This window comes from Orbicella franksi, chromosome 14 (assembly GCF_964199315.1).
Source record: "Orbicella franksi chromosome 14, jaOrbFran1.1, whole genome shotgun sequence".
NCBI lineage: Eukaryota > Metazoa > Cnidaria > Anthozoa > Scleractinia > Merulinidae > Orbicella > Orbicella franksi.
In genome coordinates, this window is record NC_138158.1 from 18,273,492 (window position 1) to 18,287,064 (window position 13,573).

Genomic DNA, 13,573 nt, shown 5'->3' on the forward strand with positions numbered 1-13,573 from the left:
TGAAAACGCATCAAATGTTTACTGTCCACGCTACGCAGGAGGAAACTCGCATTATCGTAATGCCATCGTTTTCAAAAAGCTCTGTTTTCAAAATGTTTTCTGTCCGCAAAGCAAAGCATGTTCCTCTGACAAAGTAAAATCCCATGACTTCTCCCTGACATAGGAGAATTTTTTTCCCCTGACCTATGACAACCCTGGCTAAAGAAGCAAAACGTAAGTTACATAGGTTTTTATAAACCGTCGTATGGAGAATTACGTCACTTTGTTACAAATTACCTCTGAATTAAAAAGAAACCACACCGTCTATTAAAAGTGCTTTACAAAGTAACTGGCGGTCAATCACGAGTCGGAGAGCAAACAGAGTGAGATCTGGGTACGAGATTACGCACAAAACTCATTGGCTCCTAATCATGTGAACACTTCAACGGAATAATTGGACGCCCTTTCTTCCAAAAACCTGAGGAAAAACAAGCTTCTAAATACTGTTGCCTCACGACTCGAGGTAACTCAGAAAATGGTCTATTCAACGCGATCATTTGTTTTTCGCAAGAACTTCGTGAAACATTTATAATCCCAAAGATGTAATAGCTTAAAATATTTCGACGCTACGCTAAAGGCAGTCGTTTCTGTTATAACTTTATCGTGAAAATGCATACAAGGTTTCTTGACTTGGTTAAACTCTTTGGAAAGAGCATTATATTAATAACAAGTGAATGCCTAGTACAACTTTCAAGAGTTTAAAACTTGTAACAGTCTACAATCTCGGTCTCACCAGGTAGTAGTTACAATTCTCTCGTCTTTTACAGTTTTGTATAGCATTAACTCACAAACCCTTACAATATGGTTCGTCAAGGAAAACACTGCGTGTATAGGTTTCAAAAATTGGAGTGTCGTAAAAACAAAATTTAGCGACAACTTATACAATAACGATTTCTTTGAAACTAAACTCTCGCGGGAAAGGTACTGCTCACATTTTCATCTAAATATCCATCGATTTCTCATCAGTTGTAGAGAAACCAGGCGAATTGACAAGTTAAAAAGAAGAGGGACAGGGTATCTTTCTTCCCTGAATTTCGCCTCCTGCGCCTCGCTCCCGATTGCTGAAGCCACCAGTGCAGACATGTTGGTGACTGTCGCTAAATTTCGCAGCATTCATATCATCTTCAACTAGGAGGCTTAGATTTTTACAAATAAAAGTAGGGAGGTTCGTTGATGACATGTTTCCCTGGGCATCATTTTATCTCTCAAGCTTCGCCTCTGTTTTTAAGCCTCCTTCTTTTCTAATCACCCAGATTTTCAGTAGCACATCTCTGTGACTAACACACAACTACTCAAACAGCGAAAAAGTTCGGTTAATTCTGTGCCCTGAGCTGATGAGATCCAACTCTTTGTGACAATAAAAGACTGAAAAATTCCAATGAGAAACCCTGGACTCGCGCATTCGAAAATACATTTTCGGTGCGCATATTTTCACCGGGGGAGGTGAGGGAGCAAGAGGGGGTACACGACAAGCCCAAGGGCTTATATTTGGGGTGGGGGAACGGGATCATAACAAGGGGGATGTTTGATCCTTGAGATTCGGGGTTCTCATGGAATTTTACGTCATTGTCAGATAAAGTTGGATACCGGCAGAGCTGTTTCTTTACTAAATCACTGGTTAAAAGTAGCGGCAAACTCCTTTTCTAATCCCTAGGCCAAATTTGACATCTTGCCACCATATTTGCAGCCTACTTTTTGACTAGTCCTAAGTCCCCAGTTCCTCTGCAGGACACAAATTAACATTTGCGATTCTTCGCTCGCAATGCGTCCATTTAACAAAGTCCTGTCCTTCTCCTAATACTGAGGCTGTCTCAGGGCTGTGTTGTACATATTTCTATATATCTCTTGTAACGAAACTTCAAACTCGTCTCGGTGTGAACGGCCTGTAAACTGAGATTTCTGACTGGACCAGAATGAGTCATTCGATAGAGGCACGGTGACACTGCAAAACAAATATTGGAAAAAAATACCTTAACATACGTACAGTCACATCACAATGTAATCACTGAGGCCCCGTCCACACTGCGCTGGAGGAACTTAAAAATGCAGCTTTATTTCTCCGGTCAGGCCTTCCGTTCACAGGTCTTCACATTAATCCATCACGAAAACGGTGCTTTTCGAAAACACTCTTCAAACTGGAGGAATTTGAAAACGCCGGTTTTGCGTTTTAGTGAGGACGGAAACATTTTAAAAACGAAGCTTTTCGAAAACGATAACGTTAAGCCCCGGCCAAACGATAGCAACTCGCAACGCAACATATCGCAACCTTGTTGGTCGCAACATGTTCCGCTCGTTTGGCCTGTTTGTTGGACGTGTTGCAACATGTTGGGTGTTGTTGGCTCAAATTTGAAAATGGTCAAATTTTTCATCCAACGTTTGTGGATGTTGCATGATGTTGTAGTCGTTTGGCAAGGTTCGTGCAACAATGTTTCGTCCGGGCATGCACTCTTGTTCGATTTTCAATAACCAAAATGTCGCAACACGTCGCAACAGGGTGGCCAAACACACCAACAATGTTGCGATATGTTCCGTTCAAATGTTGCGATCGTTTGGCCGGAGCTCGCAAATGCTGGGCCAACAATGTTGGGATATGATGAGCTAAAATGTTGCGATCGTTTGGCCTGGGCTTTACGATACGCATGACATTCCCCTGCCCAAGTTTTTCTCAAACACAAATCCAAAATGACCGGTCATTGTTGCGTTTTCAAATTCTTCCGGCGTAGTGTGGACGGAAAACATTTGATGCGTTTTCAAAATAAACTGAAACCTCCGCTTTCAAATTCCTTCGGCGTCGTGTGGACGCGCCCGAGATGCTGCAAGACAGGTATTTCTTTACCTTCACGCTGCACTAATGAGTTAAAATTGGAATTATTGTAACTAGCTTTTCAAGTGTGGTTTTTAACTAACCGCTCAAATGACAACTGGTAGTGTAGAAGACCTTGTTCCAAGATTACAAGAAAATGTGAAAAATTCACCTTAACACAGAAGAGCAATGAATTTCCATCTAACTTGGATGTCAATAACCTCGGAGGCTGAAAATTTGACACACAAAAAGAATTCCCGTTATTAATGACTGCCACTCAAGTAAAGCCACTCATAAGACTGTTCTTGCCGAGTAAAAGAAAGTAGTTTTTTGGCTGTCTTGGGAGCCAATGGGCAGATCAGATAATAAGAGTTTTAGAAAACACTTCTTGCCTCCAACCGGCTCTGAGAACAGCAGAATTCACTTTTGTCTAATTTTTTTTAACCCTAATTAAACAAACATAGATAAACAAACGGTCAAGTTGCATAGTAATTATGGAATTTCAGGGTCAGTTATTAGGTTAAGGTCAAGTCTGCATACAAGCCAAGTGGCCCATCCGACCAGCGCTTATCCTGGCTTCTGTAGCACGAAGCAACTAGGAGTATTTCTACTCTCCCTCGGTTGGGATGCTAGTCCATTGCTAGTCCACTGCAGTTCAAATAAACCTTGTTGTTAGGGTTACCCCCGCCCCCTCCCCTCAGCATTAAAGATTTGTCGGTACCCATTTATACACCTGGGTGGAGAGAGGCACTGTGAGAGTAAAGTGTCTTGCTCAAGAACACCACAGTGTCACCGGCCTAGGCTCGAACTCAGACCGCTCTATCCGGCAGCGAGTACACTAACCATAAGGCCACCGTGCCGCCACAGTGTCAGTTATTAGACAGTAAGAACTGCTCTGACAAGAGAGTTCAGTTATATTGTTAGTTTGTGATTACCTTCTATCTAGTCTAGTTCCTAGTGTAGGGTGTTCAGGGTCTTCAAATGATCTATCTAAAGATTCCAGCCGAGCATCGTTTATTTCAGATCTGGAACAAGACATTTTAAAGTCAATAACTAGGGTCTGTGACATTGGTAAATCTTCATGTTTCATTAACTTTGTTATTACTAAACTGTGTTAGTTGACCAATACCGCTACATCACAGCTAGCTCAAGCTTGCAAAATGAGCATCTGTGTACATGCATGTGGTATATATCGAGGTTACGCAACAAGAAGTACTCGTCGACATATAAGGCTTTGTGTGAGAAAAAAGTTTCTATTCTTAAGCCTAAAAAGTACGAAGGTATAATGAATACAAACCTACCTTGCTTCAGGTATGTGTTTCCTTGTTTCTTGTTAGGTTTCTAGGCCGATTCATGGCCATTTAGTTGGTTTTTAGTTATGAAGAGGAAAAAGCTGTGGAACTAAAAACCACCTAGGTGACCATAAATCGGCCTTGGATTAAGCCTCAGAAACAACTACAGGCTATGACTCAGAATGTACACCTCCTCTAACTAGTGCAACCCCTTGTGAGCGACTACCTCAATACCAACCACCCATGCTTGGCTTTTGAGGTGGTCGCTGATCAAGATATAGAAGGGTTGAGTGTATGATAAAGGTTCAATATGACGAAAGTTCTCACCTCAATTCCTGCAAAGAAAGCAAACTATCATTGTCATCATCCTCAGAATCTGACATTTCTACAAAGCTTCTGGAGCTGTACGCCTGAAAGATATCCAAATGCAAAATAACTATCATCATCATCCTTCTAACACGTCAGGGGGGGGGGGAAGATGTGAGGCTGCGAATAAATGAAATAACTATAGTCACTGACCACTAAGTCACACAAACATTGCTTTTGGCTGAAGGACTCATGTAAAGTTTGTCAGCAGTATTGACGACGACCTCGGCTCAGGTTGTCTAACACTTCAGTCACAAATAACAGTTCTTTTCAGAACTACCCTCACCCGGAAAATCGCACAAGACAAGCTACGTATTTTGTGTTAACTTTGGACGTTATGAGGCCATGCTCATAATAGTACCTCTTTAGTGAATGAGTCTAAAAACATTTACTAACTCACAGGAACAGGAGAATGCCTCCTCACTAATCTGTCTACGCGATCTTGAATCTCTTGGCTGGAAGGTGCAAGGTAGGAACCATATCCACTGGGTTCACGTGGAAATAGTCTCCTGCTTCTTGGAATAGGTTCACTATAAGCCCTTGACTCATTCAGCAGGTCGTCATCGGGTAGATGAGCTCTGACTCTAGGTGGCTCAGATGCAAAAGAGGTGTACGCCGGGGTTGAGGTTGTTCTCCTGTGTGGTACATGACCAAAGCGATGCTTCAGAAAATCTCTGCCGTAGACTTTAAGGTATGCTTGGCAGACAACACAGTCCTTATGAGGAACTCTGCATTCCGGGCAGGGTGCTACAAGGTAAAAATAAATACACTCTAGTCAGTATTATTAATTACAGTATAAACAAATTGTTTTTAATCATATAGACTTCCCAATCCTAGGATTCTGAAACAAGAAATGTTATTACAGCATTACCACATAGTTGTCTGGGTTAAGTCAGATTAGAGTTCTGTCATTACATTTGAGTCATTACAGTGAATCAGTGCCTCTCTCCAATCAGGTGTAGAATTGGTACCAGCAAATTCAATGCTGGGGGTAACCCTGCAATGACCTGTCCTCACATCCAAGGGGGAGTAGAAATAGTCTTAGAGGCTTCACGCTACAGAAACCAGGACAAGCTCCAGCCTGATAGGCCACTAATGGCTTAGATGCAGACTTAAAATACCTTTACTACATAAACAAGACATAATATATTTAATATTAGAACTTAAATTTTAACTGTTTCAGACTCGAGTATTCTTACCAGGGTCCCCGTCAGGAGGAATTGCTCTGCTCCTTGTTCTTGATCGCCCTTGGTTTAAAAACTCCCGTCGAGAGATGATCCTCTCATCTGCCTTCCCGGCCTTAAATGGAGGTCTGACAGAAGGTGTGGCTGACTTTGGTCGGCGTGATGGGGATAGTGACCTTGATCTTAATGTTACTCTCCCAGAATTTTCTGGTCTCCGAGGACATTCACATATGCAGTGATACTCCTTAGCGTGCAGACTGTGGTTATGGTGCCTTGGAGCAGGGGTTAAAACAAGTTCTTCTTCAGTCTCTGTGCTGCTCTCAGTCTGAGAAAGATAATTAGAGCCAATGATTTTCTTTGCAATCTGAATTTTTTCCATTATGTCAGTTCTTACTTGGATATGCATAATATAATTTGTGATGACAAAAATCAATTTATACAGTCGCACCTCTTCACAATGGCCACCTGGGGGACAGAGGAAATTGGTCGTTATAGAGAAGTGGCCATTATGGGAAGTTAGAGGTGTAATTTGACACCGGTTTTTTTTTTCAGGGTGCAACATTTTTAGCATAATATAAATCAATAAAACAAAAACTTAACACAAGCAGATATCAACAGCATGCTGTACAGATCATGTTTGTCAAGAGGTTATTTTGGCATTTGGGAAGAGTTTTAGTGACCATTGACATTGTGGAAAGGTGGCCATTGTTAAGTAGAGAAGTTAATTTAAATAAGAGTGAAAGTATGGACTGTCTATCAGAATTAAAAAAAGTGGTGGTTGAAGAGAGGTAGCTGTTGTAGAGAGATGGCTGTCAGTAGAGGTTCAACTTTGTTTAAATTCTAATTGATCTCTAGACTAGATAGAGTTATTTATTAGTTACTTGTACCGCAGAATCAGACTCGGAATCTTCATTGTGCTGAATGCTGGTGAGCTCGGCATAAGTTCCAGGAACAGTTGTCTCTTGGATTGTAGAATTTAAGGAGAATTCTAACTTTGGATCAATTCCCTGAAATTCCAAACAACATTTAGTTTTATTAACAGTTAGCAGCATAACATTTAATATGCAAGTTAAGTTGGCGAAAGTAGAAGTTTTAAAGTAGCAATGTCACAGTTTGCACATTTTGAAAAGTTTAGCCTAAATTTTTCAAGTTTGTCATTGGTAATCCATGTTTGTCTTCTCTATCCTTAACCATCTGTTCTTTGGTGTTTTTCTCTCTTTAGTCGGTATTTAAACTATTAGTTTTAGGTTTCCTTCAATTTAAAGGTAATTCTGAACTTGGTTAAAATAAGTCAAAGTACTGTGACTGAGCTCCTTTAGGTAGATATATATGTAAATTATCCATAAAGGTTCTTGTCCACTCACAGTGAAGTGCACTGTCCGGCTCAGCAACACTTCCCTGTCCATACCATCTTTGCCTGTCAGGGTTGGTGTGGGATAAAGAAATTCTCTCGCTGATTGCTCATAACGAGCTAAAACTTTTCCACCTTCCATAAAAAGAAAAAACAAACAAAGAAATAATAAGAAGTTTATTAAGAGTAAATTTGGAAAATCCACTGCAGTACAGAACAAAGCCTAAAGGTCTCCCTCACCTCAGGTGGATATCATAGCTGACAACTGTCAAAGTTAAATATATACAGTATACTGGTATACATTTTTTTTAACAAAGTCCGTAAACTGCCGCCTATAAGCCCTGGGCTATGTACAACTTTGTAAGGGGTTTTGGATGGGCTTATAAACAGAAGGGCTTATATCTCACGGGGGGGGAGGGGCCTTATAAGCGGAATTAAGACGCAAAAATTTCAAAATAAGCTACCTTACTGTTGATCAAAAATTGTTTTTCAGATACTGGTTTTAAATTAAGCTTTAAAGAATCATAATAAATCAAGTTCATCTCATTTAATACTAGAGGATGGGCTTACATCTAGGGGACCTTAGAATCAGAAGTAATAATTTATTTTGTTTACAGGTAGGTGGGCCTGCAACCAGAGGTGCTAATATACTTGAGAAGGCTTAAAAGTGGCAGTTCACAATAGTAAAAGTCTACTTCAAATCGTTTTTCAATCATGAGCTTTACTATGCGTTATCTCCCAGCCACGCTATCTCTTTGTTTCCCTCAAGAGTTCAATATATAGAGGGTTCAATTAATATTTTAATTAACAACTGATTCATAAGTTAGTTTGTGTCATCAAGTTATGATGCAAGTGGGAATTCGCAAGGCACAATTTAAGAAGCGTAGGAGTTGCTTGAGTCACAGCCAAGAGCAACTTTGGCTTCTCAAGTGCTCTCCAACTTCTTATGACCATCATAACTCAATGACGCACAGCTTAAGTGCTCAAGAATCAATAAAATTATTATTTAATACCACTGCCGCTCAGAAATAAATTCTCTTGCAAAGCAAAGTTTTCCTGAGGATACATCATCAGATTATGATCCACGCTTATGTTAATACTAAGTTTGATCGCACAGCTTTTCTAGCTACATGTTTATATGTTATAACTATATACATCTATATTGTGTATTTTGTCCAAAGCAGACCAGACAGGTGCAAAAAAGAGAAAAAAGAAATATTTAAGCTACAAACACTGTTATAATATCTTGATCTACCAAGAAACTCTTATAACTAACACTACAAGAAATATATGGCAATCAGTTGGGAGAATTTGATGCCATAGTCACGTTTGAAGTAAACTTACCCCTGTAAACATCAGAATACTGTACAAGCTCAAATAACACATGCTCATCTGCAAAATGGGCGAATATGATAATCAGCAATTGGTTATGAAAATAAAAGGTTGTCGAGGCTCTTCAAAAATTAATGAAAATAAGCTGACATGACAGACAAGTTGTGGCTCTCCGGCCGGGGCTTACCTTCTAGAATACCTATAACATGCGTAGGTTCCCTTGCATTCACAAAAGTCTACAAAGAACAAAAGGACCTTCGTTAGGAATCTGCATGATTGAATCATTAAGCTAATATGTTTAATTATTTATACGCTGAACAGCTGAGCGTCCGAATATCTTTCAATTTGTTGTCCTCACCCTTTCAAAGAACATCCTTTCGTTCAAAGCAAGAGGAAAAGAAGCGAACACTGATTTGGTTCGCTTCGTCTGTCCCAAAATACAAACCGACAGAAAAAGCATATTTCTGTCGTTTAAATGCCGTGTCCCTGGACAGGTTATCTGTAAAACAAAATCAACAAAAACAACTTCAGACAACAGTAGTTGTAACGGAAAGTTTTATACCACGGTTGCAAGAATATTCGCAAACATGACCCTGATATTTTCGCATTTTAAAAGAAATTTAACCTGATCGGTGTCTTACCTGATATATATCTAATTCTACAGTGCAAGTAAGTGCTTTTCGTGGCATGTTAGAGGACTAAAAGGTGCAGAAACTAACAGAGAAGCTACACAAACTTCAGAAAGATTAAACAACTATTGCTTTGCTGCCAAGGACGCCAAAATGCGAGTGGTAACCAGGCCTGCTGCTAAAACTTATGGAGACCTCCGCTGACCGACTGCTGATGGTATCCTCGTCAATAGAAATTGAGCGACCAAGTGATCCTAAAAAGACTTTAAATTAACCTTTTCTTTGAAGGCGATAGTTCACTAAAATTCCCTAATATAGCTCACGGTAATACATCAAACTTACCAATTTTGTCCTGTCCAACTTTTCCGGCAATATTGATCCCTCCCCCCCAGTGAGCCCCTAGTATGGGGCCTTACTGCTGACGTCCCTCGGGTCCTTTGAGGAACCGTCGAGGGACTTTAATGGTCCTTCCCGCCTTGGATCTTTTTGGCGGTGAAGCAGCCTCTGCAGCTTCTTGTTCTTTGGCCAGTTTTCTCTTTCTTCTCTCCTTTTGTCTCACGGTGCAAGGATTACATGCCTGTTGAAGATTTAAAAAAATCTGGATTTCTAATAAAAGCAATTTTCGATTTCGCCTAGGTCGGATATGCTGCCCAAACTGTTAACCACTGACATCAATTGAAAACAAATTATAGCTGACATTTCTACGGTGACGAACTTAATCTTGTACCCAGATCTTGCTTGTATTTCCCTGATCTGCGGTCGCGTAACTGTCAAACGCTTATGATAGGGTTAGGCCCTAGGCTAGCTTGCGAGCAAGCTCTCTTTTAAGTAGGAGACAATCTACTCCAAGAGCTGCTATTAGAGGGCACTTCCACATGAAAAGTTCGCGGTTTTCGCGGATGATGGTCGGAAAATGATAAGTAAGCCCCTAACAGAGACCAATCTGGGTGTGGCTCAAGCTGAATTCGACCTCTGAAAGATATCACTTGAAACGGAATAGGCTCGATTACTAGCCGCTGTTCAGGAAAGGAGCCCGCGCTAGTAGACGGGACTCGAGAGACGAGCAGAAATCCAGCCTAAAAACAAGGTAAAATCGGGTTGACTAGCGTACACGACTTGTACGGTTCGTGGCATTTGTACATTTGCCGTTCTCTGTTCGGTCACTCGACCTTTTTTGTAGCTTTACTCGTGTTTATGAAGGGCAGTTCATGTTGTGTAATAAGGAGGAATTTTAAGTAGAGTTGAGCCATTAGATCGTGCTATGGCAAATTTTTGTACTGTAGGTCATAGGTCTGCATGGTTTCCGCTGTTATCTACCTGTCGTTTCGTAGAGTTTGACACCTCTGTAATTTGCCATGTGTTTATGCATTGTTTAGACTCATTTCTATTGCAAGATATACTTTTAAGTCTCCACGGATTTGCTTTTGAGGGTCAAAATATGAAATTTACCGTGAACATGTTGCTTATTTGCATTCTATATTGTGACGCCGGGCCCGGCTGTGATTAGAACTGTTTGCAAGTATAGGTACATCCTTATCACGGATATCATAATTGTTCTCGCACGATTTTCTTCGGAGACGTCCGTAGCTTTACTTCGAAAAAGCTGTACGTTTGTCTACAGACATTCTTGCAGCTATCTGATCGAGCTTATGTTTCTCTTGCTCAATGCATAGGTTTATTCCTCCTTTGGTCGTTCTGGCACCACATGATTCAAATGTAGCTGTTTACGCGCAAGTCTTGTTGACTGTTTTGCGTGTTGTATATGCCATTGTTCGGCTTAGCTCAGGCAAGACCTTGGTTTCGATCCTCCATGTGGATCTCATCAGTTGCCGGTATTTCTAAAATGCTCTGTACGTCTGTACGTCCTTACAGCAGTTTCTTTATTCACTTAATCTTCCAAGAGTACCCTAAAAAAAAGACTTTGACAGCTAAAAATAATGGCGTTTCGTCATTAAAAACCTCAGTGTTACCAGCATCCTTGATTTATACCCCTAAGCGAGACGACGAGACTTCCCGACCTTTTCATATGGGAGTCTCCAACCCCCCCCCCCCCCCGCCCCCTTCCAAGGCTTACTCGCAGGCTAGCGAGAAGGAGGCGGCAATGGCCTGTCACGGAAGTAAAGTGAACTGTTTTCGCTAAGTCTGACCTGGATGTGTGTCTCGTCCTTTTTGTAGTGATACCAATGCGTCACACAATCACCGCACGTCTGAAACGAGAACAAGACAAACAGGTTGCAAGGCGGGCAGCACATCAAACAGTGGTTGTTATAGTGACCACAGTACTAAGAGAGTCTCAATGGGGTTAACCTTTAGCCGTAAAACGGACCAAAAATTTAGTCGTTGCGCTTAAAACTTGGAGAATTTTAACCGTTAACAATAAAAAAATTTTGAAATGAAAGTTAATTTTGAACTTTTTAAAACAATGGTAATTAATTTGTAAGATTTTTGTTAACCGTGAGGAAAACAAATTAACCGTTAGCCGTAACAGCCACCATTCCATTGACACCCTCTACTAATTAATCAGCCTGAGTATTGATCGACCATAGAAACTCGATCATATTGGACGGTGTGGGTTTTATATCATAAGTCTAGTACACCCTTATTTTCAAAATGAGCAACCTTTGCTACTGGCGTATCACTGCTTTTAGAGGATTGCAGCTTTGGGAAATAGCGTATACGTTTTTCGGGTCGAGTAGCTAAAACGTGTACCATATGCATGCGAGTGTATCCATCTATAAAATTAAAAATGTTTAGCCTGAGACATTTTCACGAAATAAAGCAATCGGTTTGTTTCATAACAAGGTAGGGGTGCGTGAAAAGCATAAAGGTTCTTGGTATAAGCATAAAGGTTCCAGCGTAGAGGACTAGTCGGCAGATACCTGCATGTAACCGAGTGATGTTCGGCTTGAAATGGCAACTATTCACCCGAACTTTTAATCAGCTGAATCGAAATTTTTTAAGCCAATTTTGGCAGCAGCTACCTCATATAAATACAATGATGTGTCCCGAATGTTGGTCATACCTATTACCTTATTTGGCATTACTTTGGCCGCTTTAGAAAAGTCATGCCCTTTTCTCTTCAAACTGAAAAAAAAAACCAACAACAATAATATAATAATTATTATAATAACACTGTAATAATAATAATAATAATAATAATAATAATAACACCAGAAGCATCGCAAAAATTACATTCTCTATTGACAACATCTTCTTTATAAAGGCCAACAATTTTTGTCCCTATTAAAACCCTCCCACAATGGGTTCACCTCTCTATATTCTGCCCCATTTTGGCCGCTGTTGTTGTACTATTTCAAAGTAGAGTCTACCAATGGGCGAACTAATTATTCGTTTTGAATCTCGAAACATTCCAATTTTTAAATGTTTTTGAACTTATGAGAGATTTAAAATTTTTGATTGAGGACATGTTCTATAGCTTCCCTCTCCCCCACCCCCATGTTCCCTCGAGTCGTTCCACTATTCTGCTTTAATAATGCTGACTGTTGGAAAATCCTTACTCCTGTCTTTTACAGTCACTTTCACTTCCATCCACGATCACGTCACCCATTCAACCGCAGAAAGCCAACCAAGTGCGTTCAATTCGCCGACCGGCACTGCCAGTCATCTCTTGAGATACGTGAATAATGCTAACAAGAGGGAGGAAATGCCCATAAGGAAACAAATTGTGGCAGTGCATCTGCTTGGTGGAGAACACAACTCTGTCATTGGTCAAAGTCCGTGGGAGTTTCAGGAACTACTTGCGCATGCGCAATACTAATACTTTGTAACTGCTGTACTTAATATAAACTACTTTTCAAAATTTTGATGTAAAATGCTTTGATGAAATTTCTTGCCCAGTGAGTACTCACGCTGAACACAGCCGTTTCTCCTGTTTGAGATTCCACATCTCCTTTTCTTTCTCCCTTCGATGCTGCTCCTCCTCGTATGGATTTTCAACAAGCTCTGTTGTGTAAAATTAAAGGAGAAAGGTAACTTTTATTTTGTTTATTAGTGCAAATAGAGAGAAGTAAAAAGGGCGGCTATTTCATAATTCTTGTCCCTTTATTTTCCGATTCAACATCTTTCAGGGACAACCTGATTTAGTTTAACTGTCTAACCTTGACACTCTCAAATAATAAATGAACAAAATATAATCTAGCTAGGATCTGTAAAGTTACCAACTACTCACCCTCCCTTAGTTGCTCTTTTTCTCGAGCCGCAGGGTCCGTGATGATATCCGGCAGGACGGCTTGGTTTTCTAACACATTCTATTTTTTGGAAATACAGCACATGAGAAATACTCGAAGAAATACAGAACTTGCAGATATCGCAGAACATTTCTCATGCGAGTAAAGATGACAGAAATCGAGGCAAGACAACATGACTTGACTGGGCATGTTACAATAATTAACATGATAAGCACCTATCAGCACACAAGTAGACAGCTTAGAGACACAATAATTGAAATTATACACCCCGGCCGGATATTTTATGGTCGATTCAGTATTTTCTGATGCACAGTATTTGACCAGGTGACTGTTTGAATAGCTGTTTTTTCCGATTAATCATCATCAGTC

General features: G+C 40.4%; 1 protein-coding gene across 3 annotated transcripts; it reads right to left on the reverse strand.

Moving 5' to 3' along the window:
* Positions 1-1,833: 1,833 nt before the first annotated feature.
* LOC145467366 (spermatogenesis-associated protein 6-like) lies at positions 1,834-9,553 on the reverse strand. 3 transcript variants are annotated; one of them, XM_081450918.1, is made up of 12 exons: positions 9,009-9,553; positions 8,726-8,866; positions 8,555-8,603; positions 8,380-8,427; positions 7,049-7,170; positions 6,572-6,691; positions 5,700-6,009; positions 4,901-5,247; positions 4,462-4,544; positions 3,778-3,867; positions 3,015-3,071; positions 1,893-1,981 (listed from the first exon to the last, which is right to left on the reverse strand). In XM_081450918.1, exons 1-11 carry the CDS (start codon positions 9,054-9,056, stop codon positions 3,056-3,058), a joined length of 1,374 nt encoding a protein of 457 aa, XP_081307044.1. In that variant the 5' UTR covers positions 9,057-9,553; the 3' UTR covers positions 1,893-1,981; positions 3,015-3,055. The 3 variants fall into 3 exon arrangements, with proteins under 3 accessions (XP_081307043.1, XP_081307044.1, XP_081307045.1); XM_081450919.1 differs by lacking the exon at positions 3,778-3,867; XM_081450917.1 differs by lacking the exons at positions 3,015-3,071; positions 3,778-3,867 and having other exon boundaries at positions 1,834-1,981.
* Between the last annotated feature and the right edge of the window lie 4,020 nt (positions 9,554-13,573).